The 25,654-nt window shown below is 37.6% G+C and overlaps 2 protein-coding genes across 15 annotated transcripts in view; both read right to left on the reverse strand.

The window, feature by feature from the left end:
- Plcb4 (phospholipase C beta 4) overlaps nucleotides 1-25,654 on the reverse strand; it is a 381,620-nt gene that overhangs the window by 253,258 nt on the left and 102,708 nt on the right. For 7 of the 14 annotated variants that reach the window (XM_074074366.1, XM_074074365.1, XM_074074363.1 and 4 more), the window contains exon 2: nucleotides 21,288-21,399. The exons of 6 other annotated variants lie outside the window; for them this stretch is intronic. The gene's annotated coding sequence lies outside the window, so the exon portion shown is untranslated. Of the gene's footprint in view, nucleotides 1-21,287; nucleotides 21,400-23,238; nucleotides 24,479-25,654 lie in introns of those variants that run through there. One more of the 14 variants, XM_074074358.1, reaches the window with a different exon arrangement.
- Nucleotides 1,819-20,672, reverse strand: LOC141423372 (homeobox protein NANOG-like). Its single transcript, XM_074074369.1, is given in 2 exon segments — nucleotides 1,819-3,087; nucleotides 3,090-20,672. Coding segments are annotated over 2 exon segments (873 nt in total). The 5' UTR covers nucleotides 3,820-20,672; the 3' UTR covers nucleotides 1,819-2,944.

Below are 25,654 nucleotides of genomic sequence, written 5' to 3' on the forward strand. Positions count from 1 at the left end.
GGACAAACACATTCAAACCATAGCACTGATATTCTGGGTAATTTGTGTTACTGAACAGAATCCTTACTAAGGTTTATGCTTACTTCTAATCCTGCTATAAAATGCAAAAGAAATGACCATCTCCATTTAAAATGTCAGTATTTAGAAGAATCGAATTTCATGAAAAATTACTCTGCTAAATTAATTTCTGCAGGATATAACAACTATACTCTCCTAGAACCATACAAAATCATTGACATTATGTATTGAAGAACAGAGATTAGTAGTCAAATATTCCTGTTTCTGCTCTTTATAGATTATATGGCTTTGAGAAATTAACAAATCTCAATGAACTTCAGTGCCTTCCTATTGTAAGAGAAGGGTACATCCCCTAGGCTATTTTGAGGGGAAAAACAGAATGAAATTCTCAAATACATGATCAAATCAAACTTGCTATCCCACAGAAACCTGCACCTCTCCTGCATCCTCTCTTCCCAGACTCATCACCCTGTAGCTGTTTTTGACTACTCTTTTATACCTGGTATCTAGTCTGTGAGCAAATCTCAATGGCTCAGTATTCAAAACCTCCAAAATCTGATCACTTCACACTAATTCCAGCCCAACACAAGTCTGTTTCAGGTAACTTCACCACTCACCTGGACTCTTGCTAATGTTCCTTCTTGGTCCTTCCTGCCTTCTCTTCCCTCATACTCTCCCTTTCAATTTCAATTCATTCTTAGCATAGCCGTCAAAGGACTCTTGTTTAAATGAAGGAAGCACTCCAGGTAACAAAGTCATTACTTTGATCTAAATCAACCTAATGTGATTTTGCAAATTTTCTAATGTCTAAAGACATTTTTAGTTGTCACAACTGGGTAACAGCAATAGGTATATGCCATGGTTTAAATGTTTGTGTTCCCTTCAAAGTTCAAGTTGGCAAAAACAAATGTTGGCGAGGATGTGGGAGGAAAAAGGAACCCTCATACACTGCTGGTGGGAATGTAAGCTAGTACAACCACTATAGAAAACAATACGGAGGCTTCATAAAAATCTAAACATAGATCTGCCATATGATCCAGCAATCCCACTCCTAGGAATATACCCAAAGGAATGTGACTCAGGTTATTCCAAAGGCACCTGAACACCCATGTTTACTGCAGCACTATTCACAATAGCCAAGCTATGGAAACAGCTGAGATGCCTCACTACTGACGACTAGATTAAGAAAATGTGGTGTTTATACACAATGGAATTTTACTCAGCCACAAAGAAGAATGAAATGTTGTCATTTGCAAGTAAATGGATGGAACTGGAGAACATCATCTTAAGCGAAGTTAGCCAGGCTCAAAAGGTCAAAAATCATATGTTCTCCCTCATCTGTGGATTTTAGACCCAAAACAAATGCAGTAATATTATTGGACATGGGTCACACACTAAGGGGACAGTGAGTACAGGAGGAATAGGGAAAGGGAAAGAAACCTAAAACTTGAAAGTGTTTGATGTACTCACTTAGAGGAGAGAATAAAATAATCTTAAACTGACAGAGATCACTATGGGAAGGTGACTGGGAAGTAGTGAAGAGGTCTGGTAGAGATGAATCAATTCAGGTTGTAATACACATATGCATGGAAACAATGCTAGGAATCTCTCTGTATAGCTATCTTTATCTGAAGCTAGCAAAAATGCTATGTCTTTCTTATTATCTCTTATGTTTTCTCTTTAACAAAATTGGAAAAGAGGGCATTAAAGGTTCCGCCTGGAAGCAAGGGGGTGGAGAGGAGGAAGGGGAGGGGGAGGGGGGGAGGGGGATAGATGGCCCAAACAATGTATACATATATGAATAAATGTATAAACAATTAAAAAAAATAAAATTAAAAAACCCACAAATTTCACATTGAAACTCAATGCCTAATGCAACAGTTTTGAGAGGTGGGGCCTTTGAGAACTGATTAAGTTATGGAGGCTCTTCCTTATGGATGTTTTCATGCCTTATAAAATCGATAGAGGGAATTATTTACTCTCTTTTACTATTCCATCCTACTAAGGTTTGGATATGGTTTAAGTGTGTCCCCCAAGGCTTCATGCATTAAAATTCAATCCTCCTTGTGAGATAATTTTTTTTTAAATGTAAAACCAGTATTTTATTTGATTGTACTTAAACTTGTCAAACTGATATTTATCATGATGCAGTCAAGGATGTAACATCTTTCTACAAATATTAATGAACAAAATAGTGGTTGTATTGAAAGACAGAGCCCAAGGGGTAGAGAAAATCAGCTGGTCACGTTGTAGCTCAACCCTTCACCTCCACAGTTGACCTTTTAATAGATAAAGTGCCCCATCCTCCAACAATGGAACAGTCCTTCATACATCTTTGCACTTTCTTACTTCCTACACTTGAGAAATCAGATTCTACATCCTAAAGCTACCCAAACTTGCCATGCACCAGTGGCTCAGGCCTGCAATCTTAGCTACTCAGGAGGCAGTGATCAGGAGATCTGAAGCCAGCCCAGGCAAATATTTCTCAAGACTCTATCAAAAATACCCATCCCAGGACTGAAGATGTAACTCAGTGGTCAAGTGGTTGCCTAGCATGCATGAGGGCCTGGGTTGATCCCCAATACCATAAAGAAAAAAAAAAAAACAAAAAAACACAAAAAAGGACTGACAGACGGGTCAAATGGTAGAGCACCTGTCTTAGAAGTGTGAGGTCCTGAATTCAAATACCAGTATCACACACTCACATGCACACACACAGACACACACACACATACACACACAAAACCCCAAATCTGTATTACAACTACTTATCAGTAACCAGAGACATCTTGTCTGTAGCAGGTTAAGGTTATTGATTAGACTCCGATTATCCCCCACCCCAGCTCTAAAACAAAAATCCTAGGAGGAAGAAAGGAATCCAGCCACAGCGCTGACTGAATCTGAATAACTCAGTCATCACATGTCATCAGGCTGCATATTCAGAGTAATTGAGGAATAAATCCAAGGCTTGTGAGGTACCGAAATACTTAAGGCTCTCCCCAGCCATTTCCAAGGTGGTCTCCAAATCACTGACAGGGTAATTTTGCTGGAACTGCACGTAAGGCTGCCCGTCTCCTCCCCATAGTTGTAGAATGAACTGTTCTAGGCCTGGCTGTTCCAGGCTTGGCTGTACCAGGTCTGAGTGCTCCAGGAATGGCTGCTCCAGGCCTGGTCGCTCCAAGCTGGGTTCCAGCCCTGGTTGTTCCGCACGGGAGGGTCTGAAGATGTGCTCCCCATGCACCCCTGGCTACAGTTCAAATGGAGGCCTGGATAGTCTGGAGGAACAGAACCCTTCTGAGTCACACCATTGCCATTCTTTGGCCACTTGCTTTTCTGCCATCTCTTAGATTTCATTGTCTGGTTTTGGAACCAAGTCTTAACTTGTTTGTAGGTAAGATTCAGAATGCCAGAAAGTTCGTGCATCTGCTGGAGGCTGAGGTACTTCTGCTTCTGAAACCTGTCATTGAGCACACACAGCTGAGTCTGGGAGAACACAGTCCGCATCTTCTGCTTTTTGACCTGGGCTTTAGTATCTTCCTTCTTCACTGTGCTCTCTCCGGAACCTGAATCTGGTGATTTGGCTTTGGGACTGGTAGAAGAATCAGGACTGTCCTGAGTAAGCAGGTCCATGGCATAAGGAAGAGGAGAGGCAGTCTCTGTGTGGAGCAGCTCTGCAGATGACATTGGCAAAGACGAACAATTTTCTTCAGGCTCATAAGTCAAGGGTACTGGCAAGCAGTCCCTACAGTTGGATGCTTCAGAACAAGGCAAACTTTGGGGGCAACCTGGATCCACACTCATGTTATTAGGTAAAAAAATACCAAGAAGCCACAAGGCAAGACTACTGCCCTCAATAAGATGAAATAATCAAGCCACAGGCTCCTTGTGAGATAATTAAGAGAGTGAAAACTTAACTATGGTGTTTAGAGTTGGGGCTTTGGGCAGGTAGTTAAGATTAGATAACGTCATCAGAGCCCCATGACTGAATGATTTTTACAAAGCTAGTGGCTTTGTAAAAAGAGGGAGGGAGATCACACACACACACACAAACACACACACACACACACACACTCACATACATACACTCACTCACACAGACCTCCCTGTCTTTCACCATATGAAACACCCTGTGTTACCTTGAGACTCTTGCAATCAAGACAATTATCACCAGATGAGACCCCTCAACCTTGAATCTCCAGTACCATAAGCCAAAATAAACCACTTTTCATTATAATTTACTCCATGTGTTATATTGTATTATGAATGGTATGTTGCATTATGAACAACAGAAAGCAAACTAATAAAACAATTTTTGCCTTTCTACCTTGAGAACACTGCAACAAGGTGCCATCTTTGAGGCAGAGAATTGTCACCAGACAGCAAATCTGCTAATGCTTTGATCAGCAATTTCTTTCTGTTATCTACAAATTACCCAGTCCATGGTATGTTTTATAAGCATCACAAACAGACTAATAAAATATGCTACCAGCATATCACAGGTGGAGTGCAAGGATGCTGTTAAACATCCTACAACACATAGGTCAGTTACCCACAGGGTAGAACTACCCACCCCAATATGTGAATAGTGCTGAATTGGACACACTGAAGTGGTCTCAGCCCTCTACCTCTGAACTCACCAGGTCCTATTTCCAACTCTCTCCAGGTTTCAGAATAGGGTTTGCTCATCACAATGACAACTCACTCTTGCACAAGGCCATTGCTCCCTCTGACTAGAAAGTTATTGCTATAGATACCCACAGGACTCAACTTTACTGCCTTCAAGCCTCTGCCATTCACTTTACATTAAGATATAATTCCCCATCATACCTGTTCCCAGAACAGGTCTCTGATCTCCTTCCCCTATTTCATTTTCCTCCAACACAATCATCAACACCTAGCACCCTTGTCATCTTACTTGTCTTCTCTCTGCCTCCACCCTCTGGAATGTAAACTTCATAAAGGTGGGGATTTTTGTCTAATTTATTCATATCACGTAGCTGGCAGAGTGAAGACACTCAATAAATATTTACTGAAATGAATGAATAAATGTATGAATATCATCTTCTAGATGTATCTGAATTCTGTCTAGGAGAAAGCTTCTAGTTTGCATGTGAAAGAAGCTGCATTTAGATATATTACCAGGCCTATAGTCATAAACTTCTTTGTATCAAAACAGCAGGTGCTGTAAGAATAATTCCCAAATGGATTCCTAATGCTATCATGAAAAATACAGAAGGGTAGTAAAAAGAACCTACATCACCCATCCTTGAAAAATCTTTCAATTGAAATTCATGCATGTGAAGTTTAAACTAGGGGATGATATTTGCTTTGATAGCTATACGTTTCCAAACTAAAACCCACTGCATATGGTTGGAAAAATATAAGTACAATATGCAAAGACAAGGGGCAAAATATTTTAAAATCAGGACCATTTTAGAAACTCTGGGCTATTACTTTCAGACTCTGTTCAACCAAAAACATCCTATAGGTTTAATACTTAGTGGACCCATACAAAGTAACATCTATACCTTGGGTCAGACACATCAATTTAAAAACTGTGGTTTGCATTCTGGCATGGAAGTTGAGACAGTTTTGTTGTTAACCTGACCAAAGCACACCAAGAAAACAAAAGGCAAGTGGAGTTTCAGTGTTAAAGGAGAAATAGAGAAAGTATAATTGGAGTCCTCAAAAGGACAGTAAGGAGTTTTAGAGAAGGAGGTATGAAGAGGGGATACAAGAAGGAGCACAGCTGTGTTTTAGAAGTGACAAGTCTCCTGATTTGGATGAACAATGGTCACCACAGGGAAATGGCATGAAGCAAGTAAAAGGGTCACTGTAGTCAGAGCACAGGGATCTGAGTATGTAAAACAACTGGCTTGGGTTTGGCCTGAAGGAACAGGCACAGGCTGGACCCTGGGGCAGCATTAATGTTTTTACTCCTGTGGGTTTTCCTGTACCTTCCCTGAAGGCAGCATGGCTGGAAGGATAATCAGGCTGTGATGACAAGCATTAGATAACTAGAGGTAGAAGGAATCTGGCCAAGAGAGAAGAGGGTCAGGTCTGCAAAGAGGAACCACCTATGGAAACAGGAGAGAGGTGGTAGCTCGCCTGGCACAGAGCAAACTGCCTGAGTTTTCCCACACTCAGAAGGAACATAAATGGTCAAACAGAGAGGCCAGGAAAGTGAATTCAATGGACTCCATGACCTCAGGGACTATTCAAGCCACTCCATAAAATTACAATGCCCAACATTTTTATTGGGTTTATCAGTTGGTTTCAGAGAAGTGGAATCAAAGGTATATAGTTATTTTTTCACAGATGCTAGAATGGCCTTTTCCTGAAAAAAGCCTCACCTCAATTAAAAACCTTTAAAAATCATATGTAAGTTTCTGGAATAGGTTGGCAGAGGCTAATCTGTTATTAACAAAACAAAACAATCAAAGTGTGTAATGACAAACAGATTTTTAAAAATTTTCTTTTCACTCATCTCGTGGATATACATGTAAAATGTGAAGTCTGAATCTAACACACTATGAAATAGCTTTTAAGATTTGTTAAATATGACTTTAAAAAAACAGGCAACTATGGTCAAGGGACAATGGTCCATCCATTCACTGAATGAAGGAGGTGAGGGATTAGCCAAGTTGATAAAGATTGAAAGAGAGAATATTGCTGGGAGAAGAAAGAGCCAAGGCAAAGATCCCGAGGTGAGAACAAGTGTGCTTGTTCAAGAAACAGGAAAGAAACCAGTGTGACAGGAAGTGAGCAGAGTAAACTGGAAATGAGTCAAGGAGGCAACAAGGAGTCAGACTAGCAGGCCTAGGAGGCCAGGGTGAAGACTGTCTTTTAGTCAGAGTGAGATGAGGACCTGCTGGAGGATTCTGGGCAGGGAGTCACAGAGTCTGACTTATGCAGACTGGGTCACTCTGGGTAATAAGTTGAGAACACTGTGTTCCTGGAAGGGAAGAGATCATAATCCAGGTGAAGAAGAATGATGTGTCTCAGACCAGAGTGGCAGCAATGCAAGGCTGGGTACATTTTAAAGGCAGAGCAGACAGGATTTGCCAATATACTATGTGTGGGTATAAGAGAAAGACAGGAGTCAAGGATGATTCTAAGAACAAAACAGAATAATATACCTTTGCTAAATTTCAGTATATACATACACATATACCTTTAGTGTGTCTCATCATTCAAATACTAGGTTTCTTTTTAGTGCCTACTATTTAATAAGAAATTGTACCAGAGAATTTGTTCACAAAGAAGTCAAGTATTCAGGGTCAGCAAATTTCACCCAGGTGTGGTCTGTTCCAAAAGAACAACTAAAGGGCTGCGAACTAAGGCAAGCATTATATAAATTAGCATATCATATGTATTCAACAAACAATACATAAAATTACCTCACAGCCCACAGATCAATAGCTAGTGGCAAGGTTTTATTTCTTTAAAAGTCAACTAGTAGCATAAAACATTGACTCCTAATCATAAAAGTTAGAGATTTTTTTGGTATGGGTTTGTGTTTGTTTGTTTTCCTTCTGGAGTAGGATGCTGCATCTTGACCCTCAAAAGGTTTCTTTTGATACAAATTTAAATTGCAAAACACAACATAAAACACAAAATCACAGTAACATTACTAATCTGATCATTTTTAGGACTAAAGAGACCACAGATGACTTCCCAAACATAGCACCTTCAGTGACAATCATGACAGTCACATCACATCTACCACACTGGGAACATTTTTCCTACACAAATCCACCTTGAGCTCAATCTTTGCCAAATAAAGCAACTTACTCAAAAGAACCAGAAAACGCCAATTCTAATAAAACAATGAAAGTCCATAAAGGGTATTGATCCTTTCCCATTTCTTTCCAACAAATTTTTCTTTCCATTTAGATTTTTTAAGTTAGTTTTGCCTTTTGGAAAGGAAATTCATAAATAGATAATCTTAACTTGAAAAATCATAGAAGAGAGAGACAACTTATGTGAAAGGATATTCTTCAGTTTATAAATATATTTAGTATAAGGTTTGTTTGGATACTTTTTTAATAGCTTCAGACAAATCTACTAGTCCCCAGTTTGCAAGGCCAAAGGTATAAATATATGACAGTGGGTCAAAAAATTATTAATTTTTAATCACTTTGACCAAGAAAAAAACCAATTTTATATGGTTCAACATAAGACTACCATGATATATAAAGGCATCCTATTTGAAGTGATTTTGATAACACAAGAACAAGAAAGTAAGATTCACTTTTCCCTATTTCAATTTTAAACAACTATATACAATATTTCCAAAGCACTAAAAATACTTATATTATTTATCACTTTTTAATTGCAATTACTGACAGACATTAAAAGTAATGAAAAATAAAATTAGACTAGCATTCTTACCTAAATAGATAAAATCTTGAGTTTGATAGTTCTGTTTGATATTACTCCAAAACTTAATTCTAAGAATCTAACAGATCTTTCTTCTCTCTCACCTATAGTCACAGGGAAGAATTCTATCTCTATCTCCACCTCTGTCAGAAACTTTTGGTTACTCTAGAAGCCAGTAAACTTTCCAAGCTCTGCACCCAATCAACACTGCAGGTACATCCTCTGTAACCCACGGATGCTCAGTATTGGAGCTTGGGTTAGTCTAGGGATGATTGTGCAAATTCTTACCAAATTTCTCTTACAGATAAAATGGAAGAATAGCCTCTCTTAGACAGTTTAGCTTGGCATAATGGGTAGTTTCCAGCCCAATGAACCTTGAAGACTTATTTTAATTGTAAGAATCTTAAATGCACGTGGTTGATATCCTAAGGATAAAAAAGAACTCTGACCTTATTACACATTTTAAGTGGGTAAAGCAACAGCCATCAGCTGGGCCAGGGAGGCACATGGCAGATTAGGCCATGAGGGTGAGGTGGAGTATTATGATGGAATTAATGCCTTTATTTTAGAAAGAGGGAATGGAAACAAACACTTTTCCATCGTCCTTAGCCCCAACCCCAGTACCATGTGAGGATGCAACAAGATGGCTCTTTGTAAACCAGGAAGAGAGCCCTTACCAGACACCAAATCTGCAGGCAGGCACCTTAACCTCCAGGACTGTGAGCAGTAAATGTATGTTGTTTAACCACCCAGTCTACATTATTTTGTTTTAGTAGCCCAAACTCAGTAAGTTGAGTCTCATAAGGTATAGGGGGAAAACCACATAACCAAATAGCTCTTGAGTAAATTTTTTGATTGCCAGGCATTATGCAGGCTAACTCTGAGATACACTGAATGATGATCAATATGGCAAGAAAAAATGATGCTTGAGTCCCCATGACCTCTGCAGTCTGTCTGTAGAAATGAATTGGATCAGCACCAAAAAGACTAATGAAAAGACTGTCATATATTAGAATGTCAATACAAGAGAGTTGTGCATGGTCCACGAGGCTAAATACAATGGTGGTCACACACAAAAGGCAATTCTGGTAGCCACGAGGCTAAATACAATGGTGGTCACACACAAAAGGCAATTCTGGTCAGATACTCAAACCATGATCAAGATCATCATTTCCAAAGAACTTGTCAGCAGCACAATGAGACACAACCTATGGGTTCTGCAGCTTAAGTCCCTCATTCACAATAGACTTATCTCCACAAGTCTCACCACAGTTGCCAAACCCATGTCTGCCCAACAAGTTCAAGGGCATTTGTTCAATTATTGCCCAAGTGCTTAATTTTACTGAAACAAGGTTTTCCAGGGAATTATAGCAACAGCTTATCCACATGAAATCACATTCCAAACTCTTTTAATGAGATAATTCTTAGGAAATCTGTAGACTTTTTTTCTACTGACTTTGCACCTGGAGACCTCAAATAGATGAGAATGAACAAGTGCATGATCCCCACTAGGGGATGAGTTGACAAAATTGAAGTGATCTACATATTCTGTGTGACAGCACTGACTATCATCTGTCTCTTGAGTGTACAAGAGTCCCAGATGAGTTACAGGCAGCAGTTATATTAGAAATTACACTTTTCACCCTGCAGAAGGGGATTTTCAGTTGGAGGCTAAATCACAACAAATAGAATTTAGGCAAGAGGTAGCCCTAAAGAACTGGCTTCTGCATGCATTCTTCTGTTGCTGTAGCTATTACTTTTGCTGAGCAATGGATCAAACCCAGGGCCTTGGCATGCTAGGAAAGCACTCTACCACAGAGGTACATCCCCAGTCAAGCATACATTCTTCTGTACAGCAATCACTACCTAACAAATGCCCAATATGCAAAAATAAAACAGTAGCAATCAGCTTCATAATGGAAAAATTCTCCATCAAGGAGCTGATTCTACCTATAATATTTGAATCTCTAAGCAATTGAGTTACGTGTTCATGAAAAAATGCCTTCAACAACATTACAAATCACCCAAGGTAAGAATCTACAGTGGTTCCAAAACAGAGGAATTTTTATTCTGATGAATATTTAGGCCACATGATTGTTAGGACAATATAGGCTTCTGTTCAGAACCTTCAATTTCACTTTCTTTGATGCAGTGTGAGACATTTCAGCATGGAAATTTCCAGGCATATGTCAACCTAAGTCTAGTGTTAGATAATTGAAGCAGAACATACACTCATGTTTATGATCATATTAATAGTGAATGCTATTTTTTTTGCATACAATAGCTGGGGGGATAGATTGTGACATTTACATACGTGCTCACGATATATCCTAATTAGCAGTAAATGCTATTTCTGTGTTTAACAAAAATTCTTCCAGATAGTTCTTCTTATTTTCCTCCTCATCAATAGAGAAGTGACTGAATGGGCTAGTACAGTGTTTTGTTTCATTTAGGGCAAAATTCTCAGACATTTCAAGCTGAAGAGAATCTGAAATCATCTAACCCAACCCCAAATTTTGAGGAAGAGGACACTGAAGTATAAAGAATTGAAAAAAAAAGTAAGGTTAAATACAATGCTCCTTTATAACAGCTGTCACTTGCTGAAGCAAGTGTGCACTCAAGGAGACCAAAATGCATGCAGCATTAGGCTGCTAACCTTTGGCACTTCTAATAACAAGCATTCTAATTCATCTCCTTCCTCGCTGAGAAAGTTGGGTAAGCCTGGACTGAGAGCACAGCTCAGTGGTTCATCTTAGCATGCACACAAGACCCTGGGTTTGCTATCCAGTACTTAAAAAAGGAAAGGGGGGGGCGCAAATCTGCCAAATTAGTTCCTACTGCTACTATAATGAAAACTACAAATTGGTGGCTTTAAACAATACAAATTCACTGAATCTCTTACTGTTCCATAAGTCAGAAGTACAACCTGGGTCTTATCAGGCTAAAATCAAGGGGAAAGCAGGGCTTCCTTCCTTTCTGAAGGCTGTAGGAGTCATCTGTTTCCTTGTCACTCACAGTGTCCAGCAGCCACCAGAATTCTTTGGTTCATTGCCGCCTTCCATCATCCTTACAGGAAGCAATGCACACTCAAATCTCCAAGTCCCTTTCATGTTTTGGGTTCTTGCTGTCATTTTTTCTCCAACACCTAAGCTTACTTACTACCTCATTCTCTCAATTCCTCTCCGCATTTCTCCTTGAAACCAACCAGTTAAGGTTCTCCACTGTTAAGATTCACAATTATCTGTGACATCTCACAATCTCAAGATCATTCACCTTAATCACACCTGCAAAATCTTTTTGCCCTGTTAAGCAATTTGACAAATTCTAGAGATTAGGACTTGGGTATTTCTAGGGGACCATATTCTGCCTAACCCACCTGCTCATTTTTCTGACCCTCAACTCATTAAATGGTTCATAATCCATGTGGTAACTAAATCAGAAACCTAGGTGACATCCCTGAATTTATCCTACCTATTTACTCTCACATCCAGCTGGAGTTTTATGCCCATAAAGTAATCTAATATCAAAATGATTTTTAATTATCTACCAACTAAAGACCTAAATCTGCTTTCAATTTTGTCATAAGCACAGGGCCCCTTTGTTTAGCACTTGGGATGTTTTAATTCCTAAGGGTAATATACCATATCATTAAGATTTTTGAAAAGATAAGGTGAACACCCTCCTTCTTTAAAACTAGAGAAGAAATGCATTTTCAGGCAGATGAAATACATACAAAAGCAGAAAAACCTGGAAAGTAAACCCATTAATGCCCTTATATATATCCCATTAGAATACATTCAAATATGCCTGAGAGTATGCCTAAAGTCATTTTGAAAACCTACAGGATAATAAAATTTTCTTCTCATGTAACTTGAAGCCCTCCATGATGTGATGCAAGCTCACCTCCCATTTCCCACCCTTACCCCTTTGTGCCTGTTCCCTATACCAGCCTGAGATACTGAATTATTATGTAAACTGGTTCTAAGTTTGCTTAAGGGGAACATGTGTCAAAAAGACTTCCTCTCTTGGCTACGTTTTGACCCCCAGCCTGCTGCTATTTTAGACCCAAGAGATGAGTCACTGAAATTTATACTGGCACCTTGCCCCTGGCTCAGTCTGGTCCCAGAGACTCTGCTTGCTATATGACATAAATTTGCAGTACCAGTTTAACTAGTTGTCATACTTTCAGGATAAGATCTGTACAACCACCCAGCCGTATATTTCACTCCCAATCTCCAGGAACACTGTTCAACAATGACAGCATTCCATGGGGATAAACAGGGATTTGATTCCTCAGCTCTCCTTTCCCCAACTAGCTCCTTTTTCTGACACCTTCCAATTTTCCACTCCCCTCTCCAGAGACAGAATTAGTCATTCTCTTCTCCAACAGCACCTTGTTTTCACTTCTAATGCATATTTCACATTCTGCTTTGTGTCACAATGACATATGTGAAAATCTGGCTTGCTGTCTCCACAGGACCATGCCCATTGGTTCCACCCTCATTTGATACCTAACGTGATTTCTGGGTTGTGACCACCTCTTCTTGAAATCTTCTCTTCCATCCCACTGTAACAGATACTTAAACTGCCTTTGCTAAAAAGAACCAATTCCTTACTTGGGCCCGTGAATTAATTAAAAGCAGGAGAAAAGTTTGGCATCCTTGCCTCCAGTTTGTTTCTGTCTCCACTCTAAGCCATTCTCTGGACAGTCACTACGCAATCACCTTAGAATCCAGGAACAGCAGGACTGATCGATAACATCCTTACAAGGAAGAGAGAAAGGAACTACTCGCTCCCTCCCCTGTCCCAAAAAAAGCAGAGACCCACAGGACAGACTACAGGCCAGGCAACCATGACTTGTTTCTCCTGACCAGTGATGACAGTGATAACAACTTCTCCAGAGTCTCTTTCAAAACAAGGACCGAGATAAAGACCACCAGAACACACTTGTGATCAGGACTCTTTAATAATTATGCATACCTCTCTCCCCCTGTGCCCAATTCTTTGTCTGTTTAAACCTATAGGTCACATCTGTACCCTGAAGATGGCTGAAGATGTGCTGAAGTGCTGACTTGTAACCCAGGCCGTGCATAATAAGCCTCCTTTTCTGACCATCACTGTCTCTTTATGTGGCATACAGGCGGCGAGTAGCCACACCTAACATGTGGAATCCCAGGAGTTTGGGCTTGGGACCTAAAACTCCACCACCAGTCCATTGCTTTTGTTCCTCATAGGATCATTTTCCCCATTTGCACCCACTTTTGCTCATTGCTCATCTCTGGTTCTTAAAACTTTGCTTGGTGCAATACCAGAGGTTATAAGCTAAAAAGCATGATGGAGGGAAAAAATGGTAATTTCCTCATGTAACAGTTTCTATTATTTTTCTTAGAAGTTTGCTACTTGAGTATTAGTAATGGCCAGCAAGCAAATAAAGTAAACAAATATAAAGGAAAAACATAGGCATCAATTATATTTAGTTTAAGGATTTGGGGGAATGCTCATGGATTGGAATTTTATATTATGAACAAAAAAAATCTGTGTTTTGCTAGAAAAATGGTGCTGTTTATAATATACCCACATTTTTCACTCTGTGTGTATATAGGTGTAGGTGTAATGCAGATATGTATGAGTAAAATTAAGTTTCTTGCTATTTGTCTGATATCAAAGCATGCAAAGTGGTCCAGTAAATTTGTTCAGAGACCGCTGGAAGGTAAAATAGATAACCATTTAGGAATCCCAATTTGGCAGTTTCTTATGAATCTCAATATACACCTACCATATGACCCAGTTATTCCAATCTTAAATATTAACCCAAAAGAAATAAAAATATATCCTATATCAATATGTGCACAATTGTTCATAGGAACTTTCCTCTTAATAGCCTGAAACTGGAAATATACATATGTCTTAATAGCCTGAAACTGGAAATATACATATGTCTATTAATGTGTAAATAAATTATGGTATATGCATCCAATTGAATTTTACTCAGCAGTTTTATTTTTTAAAAAATCACTGAAAGATATAACAACTCAAAAACATAATTCTGACAGAAGAAAGTCAGAAAAAATAATTCATGGTTCCATTAGTGTGAAATCTGAGCAAAATCAAAAGAATCAATACTAACAGAAAGCACACTAGTGGTTTCATTGGGAGAGATGGATGACAAAGGGATTGGGGTGACAGAAGGTTCTACATTGTAGTGGCAATGGTAACATATGTGAACATTCAAGAAATGCAAAATGAACACTAAAAATGGGTGCATATGATTGCATATAAAGTAGTTCAATATCAAGTTAATATTTTTAAGTGGCTCAGTGGACTTTGCACCAAATTTGGAGACAATGTTAGGGATGATCTCATTTGCTATGAATACAGACTTACATAGTAGACATGATAGTAGACATGAAAGTTGCTTTGAGGGATTCTGCAGGGGGGCATTTTTTTTTCATATGGAGTTAGTTGCGGGTTTTATAGATTTCAGTGAGTTGGTACATTAACATTTATTGAAGTTGCCATAATTTTATGAGTGGGACATGGAAGCTTATCTGACATGGATATAAGTCTGTGGGTTCCTAGATAGGATCTGCATTTTCTATGGCACAACCTGAGCTTTAAGGTCTGTGGGTAGACTCTTCAGCCATGAAGAACTATTTCTTCTGATGCCACAAATTACTATTTCTAAGGTGAAAATAAGGTAATTTTGGATAGTTAGTTGGAATTAAGGATCTTTGAGTGCACCAGTTATTGGAATTGAAAACATTTGGAGAACCTAGTTTATTAGGAGTGACATCCCAGGAGACTGAGGCTAGTGAATCATCAAATGATTTACAAAATGAGACCTAGAAAAGGTAGACCCTTCTCCTAGGTCTCATCAAGTGCCAACACAATACATCAATGATTCTTAAACACGAATGAGCACAAGAATCTCCTGGGAACCCTGTTAGAACACAGTTTACTGAGCCCTATATCCAGAGCTTCTGATTCGGTAGGTCTGGGGTGAGGCCTGATGACTTGCATTAATAGCAAGTTCCCAGGTGATACAGATGCTGCTGGCCTAAGGACCACATTTTGAGAACTAATGCTGTATACACTGGTCTTTTGAACTAATGTCCTAGCTCTAGAATGGTCATACCCATAAATTAAGTAAAAAGAAGTCTAATTAATTTATGTCACTGCCTATACTCTCAATACTAACATCAATAAAAATGTCAAGGGAAAATTTTTGAGACAGAAATTTTAAGCTCAAAAAATAAGATGGACAAATTGTTCTTTCAGATACCTTTGTGTATAGATGAATTTATCTCAATTCTTAGGTTACTAAGTAGCCTCTATATTATGACAATAATTTTGCCACTCTCATTGCAAAAATGAGTATTGTACTATGTTCTACTGATAAACAACAGAGACACAAGTTCAAAGTGTGTATCATTTTCTCTTGTCAAATAACAAAGGCAAAGATAAGAGAATACTGAGGGAAAGACTAGCATGCAAAACAAAAAAAAAAAAGAAGAAGAAGAAATTACATTAAAAGGAACAAAATCACAAAATCCAACAGAATCAGAAATTCCTCAAAGGAAAAGAATTAGTATTTGAAGAGATTAAAGGTCAGGGAACCAAAAAGGGAAGAGAAGTTCAGTAAGAAGGAAGTCTACCCTAAGAAGAAAACCACGATGTAAAAAGGACTTGAAACAGGTTGAGGCGGGGGGAGAACAAAAAGAAGAGGTAGAGAAGAGAAGAAGGAGGAGAAAATTCAGGCCAAATATCGAGCTAAGAGAGAAGGGGCAGCTAGTTTTTTAAATTTTCAACACAGCATCTAAAAAACAAGATATACCAATATATGGTAATTTGTGAAGTATGGGAAAGGATCAACTTTAATAATATTCCCATATTATTGTTGGATAAATATACAACCTCAGAGCAGTAAAAATCAGTTTCAGTAGTCCAACACTATAGAGGTCATAGCTTGAAGGAGTCAAATGTTTCAATAAAAGAGGGAGAGGATTTAGGGTATGGTAGGCAAAACAATGCCCCTCCATCCCTGAGACATTTACATCCTAATTCTTGAAACCTGTGAAGATACCATCTTACATTGCAAATGGGACTTTGTAAACATGATTAAATTAAGGATCTTGAGGTAGGAAGATAATCCTGGACAATCTAGTTAGGACCAACATAATCACAAAGGTCTTAAAAAATGCCAGTACGAGGCAGGAGGATGAAGAGAGATATAACAATGGAAGTAAAAGTCAGAGTGATGTAGACATGAGTTACAGGATGTGACTGGTCTCAAGATGGTGGACAAGAAAGGAACTTATTCTCCCCTAGAATATTCAGAAAAAAACATAGTCCTATAGAACTATTTTAGACTACTGAACTCTGGAAATATAAGGTACTAAAATTCTGTTGTTTAAGCCCCTAAATTTATGACAATTAGTCACAACAGCAACAGAAAACTATACATGGGTGTTGGGGTCACTGGATTGAACTAGAAAAGTATTATGTACTAATGGGAGAACATGAGTCTGAGTTTTTCCAGATTTTCCAAACTGTTGGGGGTTATAATAAATCTATATAAATTTGGCAACTAGTAACACCATGCAGAACCAACAAAGCATATCCACAAAATTGACTATTGGGCTCTCTTTTCTTTTTTTGGGTCAGTCTCATCATGATTCATCTGCACTAAGGGACAAAAGATAGATAAATCAACAGAATGGCTATCTCTGGCTCAGTGCTCTTCCCCAGCAGACCAATGACCACATCAAAGCTTGCCAAAACCAAGTGCTCAGCTATTGAAGGAGTGCATATATGTCTGCAGAGGATGCATTACAAACAAAGTATCATCTGTTCCCAAGTCATCTGGAGGATGAACTTCAGGGTGTTAGTTTTCTTTTTTTACAAACCAGATCATCAATGAGGCCACTCTGGTTTACAGAGTAATTGTGGAAAACAAAATTATTTTAGAAAAACAATCTGCTCTTTGCAGAGGAAGAGAATTATTAAAGTGCTAAACATTAGGACTATTACTGAAACATGGTCAGACACATGGAAATAACTTTTAAAACAAATAGAAACAGAAAACTGGAAATTTTTTTCTGGCAAGATGATAGAAGAAGGGGGAAATTAGGCTTATCACGTTTGTAGAGACAAGTGATCACTCTAAATATTAAGGTAATCAGCCAAAAATTTTTATTGAATGGAGGCTTTCCAGAACACAAAACAAGAGAAGTTTAGGAAATGAGGAAGAAGTGTAAGACAGGATTCTTGCAGACAGGATTTCACACAATGTGACTGAGAAGACATGACAAGGCTAATATACAAAATAACTAGAGAAACAGTAGTAGTCTTTTTCTCCATTGAAGAATGATGCCAAAATGTATATAAGTCAACACAATATACAACTGGAGAGATACAAAGAGATTTTACTTATAATAGTCAAGACAGTTTCAGGAAAGTTAGGCTTTATGTTAAACCTTCAAAGACAAGTAGGGTATGCATAGAAAAGGGTCAGATATTCTCCACTCAACTGAGAATTTGCTTGATGACTTCTCTCCTATCCTAGAATCTTAAATTTTCAGCTGAGGCCGAAAATAGTATAAAACCTACATAAATGGTGGGCCTTTGTTATATGATGGATTTATAGCCAATTCAAGCACATTCCAAGCTATATATAAGAGAAGACTCATTGATATTTCTTTTTATTCCACTGGGCCTTGAAATCACCAGAGGGGAAAAAATAGTCATCATTTCCCATAATTCTCCAGTTCATGTGATGGAATATGCAATTGTACCAATTAATGCAGATGTATGCCTCCAAGGACATCATCAAATGAAAAATAAAATACACAGAGGTCTCAGATACTGTTATAACTTAGATTTATCTTAGATAGAAAGCTTAGATTTCTCACCCAAATGTATTTTTCTTAAAACATACTTCCTTGAGTTATTTTTGTCCAAACTGACTTCAGCAAGTATTGGTAAAAATTGTCCTGTCCTTTTTTCTCAGAAAAAAAAAAAAACTATAAATTACGTGGCTTGGAAAACAAGAATTGGGGAAATATGCATGTAGTTTTTTGTTTTGTTTTTTTTCCTGACAGAGAGGTAGTTAACTACAGATTAGCTCTAACAAATACAGTCAGTCAGTCTCTGGTTTTAAAGGGATTTTTAATGGATAATTATTGAGTACTTGTTTATTTGGTCCTAAAGATTTACACACTTGCTTTTAAAACCTAATGGAATTTTTTTTCCATTCCTTTCTAAGCAGAAAAACATAAACTTTCTAGGAAATGATGTACCTTTGAAAATAGCTATAAATTTCTACATGGTATTTCAAAGGAAGACTGTCAAAGACATTATATGGCACCTGCCATATACTATGTCTGGATTATGAATTTTTCTCACTGAAAAGAGTTGAATTAACCCATTGTTTATAAATTGGCATTCACTAGCAAAGTAGAATATGTCTATGTGTAAATAACAGTTGGATGAGCTGCCTGGGTTTTCTGAAGATGGGACTCATTCCTCTAAAGTGTGCTAAAGTGACTCATGAAAAGGAACAAACCAAAAAATGGGAGTTTTATGGCACATTCATAGAATGTAATTTGAGCACTTTACAGCCCCCGAACAACTTTATGGTGCTAGTATAATATTCACTTTGACCATAGCCTTTCTGTTAGGCTAGTTTCTTACTAGATATTTAAGAACTGCTTCTTTGTGACCAAAGGAATTATGGAGCTTTTACTTTTACTTTCTAACTATAGGTCATTTTCAGAGCCTGGCATTTCTAGCAAGTCTCTTTCTGGATGGTCCACATCAAGGTGGATCTAAATCAATCTGTGAAGAACCTGAACTTGACAGAAGCCACAGTCCACAAATACATAATATCATGAATTAAGACTGATGCAGGAATAGAGTTTTCTGCTTCTCAAAGAGTACCATGAGTCAAACTTATATTTCAGTCTACATTAAGATGTGAATACATCCTCTAATATAAGCTACATAGGAAAGACTGAGCATGTTTTCTTCTTTGTCCAGAAAAACTAAGTATGAATCTCTTAAGAGAGCATGGTTATCTCCAGGTCTCCAGACCTCCACTTATATTAACTGACAAACTATCTTGTATAATGTTATAAGAATAAATACAGTCATTGCTCCAAGTAAAACCCAGACACCCTAAGTTACTGTTGTTAAAACTTTAATTTTGTCAGAAATATAAACACCACAAAATGATCCAAACTAAGTATTAATCTGTTAGAAAGTGCTATGTAATATGTATTCTTAAGTATGAAAGTAAGTTGAAATAAAATTGACCAAAGCATCAACTCTGGAGAAATAAACTGACCACAAATCACTTACTGTAATCAATAAGGCCTTTGGAGAGACTCACAGAAGAACATCAGGACTGTGAAAGTGCATGAGGGCACGTTCTCAAGTGATAGCGACATCCCATGTCTTCCTGAGATTGATTTACATATGTGCATACATTGCTAAAGTTCACTTCTGTATAGCTGATGTGTATTTTATCACATGTGAAGTTCATACTAAAAACAATCATCAAAGATTGAACTCTAAGTTAGGCAGTGGTGGGTCATGCCTGTAATCCTAGCTACTCAGGAGGCAGAGATCAGGAGGATCATGGTCTGTAGTCAGCTCAGGCAAATAGTTGTAGAAACCCTATCTCACAAATACCCAACACAAAAAAGGGCTGGCAGAGTAACTGAAGTGGTAGAGCACCTGCCTACCAAGCATGAGGCCCCGAGTTCAAGCCCCAGTACTGCCAAAAATAAAAAGATCAAAATCTAATAATAATAAGTATACTGGATGCAAACTGATGCCTGTAGCTTACTTTGAAATGTATCAAAAATAAAATGGTGAGAGATGAATAAAAGGATGTGGATGGGCAGGTAGGTAATAAATGAAATTAAGGTTTAATAACGAAATCTAACTTTTTACTGTGAAACTCTTTCAGATTACTGTATGTTCAATATTAAGCAATCTGGGGAGAAAATATGAGAAAGGAATAACTGATGAATCTGGAGTGTCACTGCTCACTTCCTTCCCTTCAAGAGTTCACAGCTATGTAGGGACATAGAAGAACACTTAAGTTGAAAACTCAGAGCACAAATCTAACAAGCTGAAACTTGGATGGTTTTTATAAAAAAAACAATCGTCAAAACTGGTTGATTACACTGGAAAATTGTGTTACGTGAAAGGAAAGAAGTAGCTCTCCACAGGAAAAGTTTCTATATTTAAATCCACATTGAGCTGAAGTAGAGTACCTGCAAGACAGGCTGGGCAGAAGATGCCATGAAGACTCAGGTGCAGAACACAAATCAAACTCAAAGCACATAAAAGGCTCCTGATGGGTTGGATGTGACAAGAGACAAAAGAGTAAATGATGATGGCAAAGGGTGAGTTGTGTTCGAAGGCAAGAGGCAGGGGCAGAGAAAGCAGTGGTTCACACATCAGTTCCATCATTCATAAAGGGGCAGGCCAGTGTTGATGGCAATCAATCTACCTCAGTCACGTTCTCAGTCACACAATAAACTGATTTCCTGTTATGGACTAGACAACGTCAGTGAAGTTAGAAATCACTGTCTGTGCAATTACTTGGCATTTCATGGTGTAACACCTTGCTAATTAAAGTGGGGACCCTGAACTAGCAGCATCAGCAGCACCTGAGAGCTTGTTAGAAATCTCAGGCCTTACGCATGCCTGTTGTGTTAGGCACACACAGAATCACAAAATGGCATGCACATTAAAGTGTGAGAAGTAGAGTGAGCTGACAAGCCTATACACTGAGCATCAGTAACAAGGCTTCTCTGCAACAGGTTTATCTTCAGACAGAGGAACAGATACAGGTAAAGAAGGAAGCAATACTAAGCCTTGTCCACGTTGTCTCCTCTAAGGATCTTCCCCTGAAAACTTCTTCTTCCAGACAAAGCTTCAGTCCTAGCCTTCGTGTAAGACAACTTAGTCCAAAGCTCCTGGAGAAGTCTATAAAAATAAAGCACAGTTAAACCTGTTTTGAAAAATTTGAAAAATTTCATGTATTGCAATGTATCTGGAAATAATACATTTATTTGTGGAGAGTGGATCACTTTGTATGTAAATGTTCTTTAAAGGTTTATAAAATGAAGTGAAACCTCCTTGAACAACCAATATACACTTAAAAAAAATGAAAGACAAGAAGATAAAATAAGTCCTGCCTGGTACCAGTAGGAAGGAGGAGAGTAAACAGAGGGTGAAGGAGGGTGTATGTGGTGGATGAATTTTGTATTTGTGTATGAAAACAGAGCAATTAAACTTGTTCTCAGAAGGGAAGAAGGAAGAGGAAGAATGATGAAGGGGTGAATTTAATCACATATGTAACTGCCACAATGTATCCCCCTGTGTAACTGCTATATGCAATTAAAACAATGCCCATTTCAGAAAAAAAAAGTATATAAAATGTTTTATCCAACAGATAATTATCAAAGGAGTTTTCAGGCCACTGTCCCAATTTTGGCCATAAAGGATAGCTGTGAAAGTTCTGTACATACCCTTAAAAATAGCCATAGAAGGTTGCATTTTACTTATGTATAAATCAGCCTAAAATAAGTTTATTTTACTGCTGATGCTTTGTTTACCACAGTCATTATAATAAAGACTTTTATGCCCAAATAGCTGAAGCTAGGCATGGATCATATAAAACAAAAGGTACTACATTTTCTTGTAATTATGTTTTTCAAGACATTACGATCTTCCTAACTGAAAAAAGTACATAAATATAAAATATTTCTCTAACACTATTTGAAGCCAACTATTCTATGTGATATGCAAGTTTCATACTTCAATATTACTTCCTTATTCATGAATATGATGAATATGAAAAATTTATATGAAAAACAATTTTTAGAAACATGATTACCAAATGGACAAATCAACATGCTGAGGACTGATTTCTACTCTCTTTTTTCAAGAAGGAATTTCATACAATGGTTAACTAGCTTACATTTTCAAGACAATAAATACAAGTATATTTTCATTCTTGCCTCTGTTAAATCTTTTTAAGATACATTTCATGATATAGTCACTTTTTTTCTATCTTAATAAAAATGAAACAGAAAAAGGGCAATCAAAATAAAATACTGAAATATTATAAATTATGAGAAACTAGAAAAAGTGATTCCATTTTTTGTGAAAATTCATGAATGATGAAAAGTGTTCAATATTATCTGTGCTTTTATTTCATAATACTTAAAAATGCAGTGTTATGAAGAGACTGTTCGTTTTTAATAGACCTATTTCCTAGAGCAGTTCTACAGTCAAGCAAAATTAAGCACAAGAAAGAGAGATGTCCCATGTGCCTCTGCACACTATGCACGGTTAATTTTGAAAATATGGGAAGCACTAAATGATAAATTCACAAAAATCCTATTAGCCAAGCAAATCATATTCCTAAGTGCCTTACTGAAAATCTATCGGTATTATAGTTAAGTTTAGAGAACTTAACAAAAAACAATAAAATAAATCTATATTAAGTTAATGCCAGAATCACCACAAAATGATAATTTATAATATACTTTGTGGGCATTTTAGTAGATTTTCCTCTTATTGAAAAATTCAACAATCAATCAATAAAGCATTCTTTTGAAAACTTTGAAAGGTTCATTCAATTTAAAGAATTTTCTATTCTACCACTCCATATATCGATGCCTGCTAACCTTTAAGTATAACAGAAATAAAGCTGCAATAGATCTTTACACGTTATAAAAACCATGAATTTAGCAAAGCTGCTCCCCTATATAAATCTAATCTCTATTCCTAAAGCCACATTTCAGTATATTTTCTTACCTGAAAAGGAGTGAATAGGATTTAATCTTTGCCCAGTCAGAAACAGTCTTCTGAGAGCATGCCTGAGGCAGATGGAGAACTTCAGGGTTTTTGGATAACCTCACTTGTTCCAGAAGGGGAGAAGGGGGCAGGAGCTTCAGGATGGACCAGCCCACACAGCCAGCTTCAACACTGATCCACTCATGCAAAGTCCCACCCTTCAGCCACAAAGTGAGAGACTGGGCAAAGAGTGCCCAAAGCTACAACAAAACATCCAGAGTGGCTGAGAGAGACTCTTTCAACTATTCTAAGCAGAACAAAAAACATAACAAATGCTTTTTACAGGCATATTGCTGGGTAATACTGCTGGGGAACAAGTAAGAGGCCCCAAACACAAGAAGTGCCACTTGATCAGAGGTTGGCTATCTATTATAGGAAGAGTAAAATCTGAAAGCCACACTAAACTCTTCCTCAAAACAAATCTTTATTTTTTTCTATACTGAAGGTTACAAAAAAATTCAAGAACTAAATCTAAAGAAAAGTAGAACTGACTGCCTACAATTCAGGAAATGTAATAATTTGGTTATAGGCTGTTCAGAATCTTTGATTCACTGTCTCCAATCTACCTGCTAATCTTTTGTCTACTTCCCCCTTTATAATACCTTCAGACTTCAAGAAGGGAAATAAACCATTTTCAGCTTCTAAGTTACAGTAGCACTGATATAAAGAAAAATAAAAAAGAACTAATGTTTAAAGGGAGGTCTGGAGATTCTCCTCCATGGATAGTAAAATGTCAAGTTTTTTGTCCTATAAATAAGCCTACAGAGGATAGTCACTGTACATCAAATTAACATGCTAACACACACACACAAGCTTACACATAGGTCAGCAAATATACCCATCTACAAGTGCTAGCATTACAATGAAAAATTCAGTATTCGCAATATGTGACAAATAATGTAAAATGTCCTATAAAACAAGGTTCCAGAGTCAAACTTTAAGACAATCACGTAAATGAATTCTGAAGAGTTCTCTGAGTTTCTAAAATGTTTCTATTCATCATGAGTCTACTATGGGATATTCTATGTTTATTTTCCAAACCTATTTAATCATGGGCATCCAGGGAGAACACTATTTTGTGACACTGATTTTGGTAATGCTAATAACTCTAGATTTTGTTTACTATCAATTCACCAACCTGACACTGTGATGAGTTTTCAAAACATTTAGGTAAGTCATTTGAATAACGAGCCTCCCCGTTTGTCCCCACATGCACTGTTATCTCTGAAATAACAATTTGATTGATTTCTGCATTTCTCAAAATTATAAAGCTAAACCTATTTTTTCAATGGAAACGTGATACAAGCTACTGTACTGTACTGTGATTATGCACATCTTTCCATTATGCTAGCAAATATGAGGGGCAGCATGGAGCCCACTCTCAAGGAGCTGGGCATTCTGTTTTGAAATTCTGCAGTTGCTATAGAATAGTGGCCATGTGGTTGGTTTGCCCTCAAAAGCCAAATGTCAGACACCAGAGATGAATATGGTATTGATGTAGCCCACAGAGTGGGCACCAAGCCAAAATACTGATGCCAGGCCAGAAGTAACCATTAAAAACACCAACCAAACAATAACATCTGCATCCATATGTTCACATTTCAACCATGATTACACATGATTACACAGGTGGAAAAGAGGAAAAAACTGAGTCATGGAACCTCCAGCATACCACCCATGTATAAAATATGACTTCCACATGAAACACATGCTAGCAACCCTTGAACGGTCTACTGTTCTTATTGATATAAAGGTATGAGTTTTCAAGATGAAACAACCAGAACAGATCAGTGATTCACAGCTGCTCCCCTCGAGATATGGTATCATATCAGTAGACACTGCATACCAATTTATCCACCTGAGTTCCCAAGTGCAAAGTACTCCATAGAAGTTATTTATCCCCATCATGTTCCCTTAAAGACTGAAATCTAAAGGGTTAGGGATATGTCTCAGAGGTGTAGTGCACGCTTAGCTTGTATAAGGCTTTGGGTTCAGCATACACACACACACACAAAAAAAATAAGAAATAAAAATTAAAATCTTTCTAAGTCTACTTACACTCTTCCAAATTTTGAATAAGAAGATATCTAATTTAACAATATGTCTAAAATATATCATAAATATAATACCTTATTAAAGAGACCATTAACATACCTTGAGAACAATATTTTATATAAAACTAATTCAAAAGATATAGATAGGGTGACATTGGGCCATCAACTTAAATTTCCCAAAACCACACTTTCTTCATTAGTAAAACAGCAATAAAATCACTTCCCTCATAAGGGTGCACAATAATCAAAAGAAAAAAACACACTCCAAAGCTTGGGGCATATGTGAGATAAACATCACAATGATATAATATCCTAAGGAGATG

This window comes from Castor canadensis, chromosome 5, assembly GCF_047511655.1.
Source record: "Castor canadensis chromosome 5, mCasCan1.hap1v2, whole genome shotgun sequence".
Lineage (NCBI taxonomy): Eukaryota > Metazoa > Chordata > Mammalia > Rodentia > Castoridae > Castor > Castor canadensis.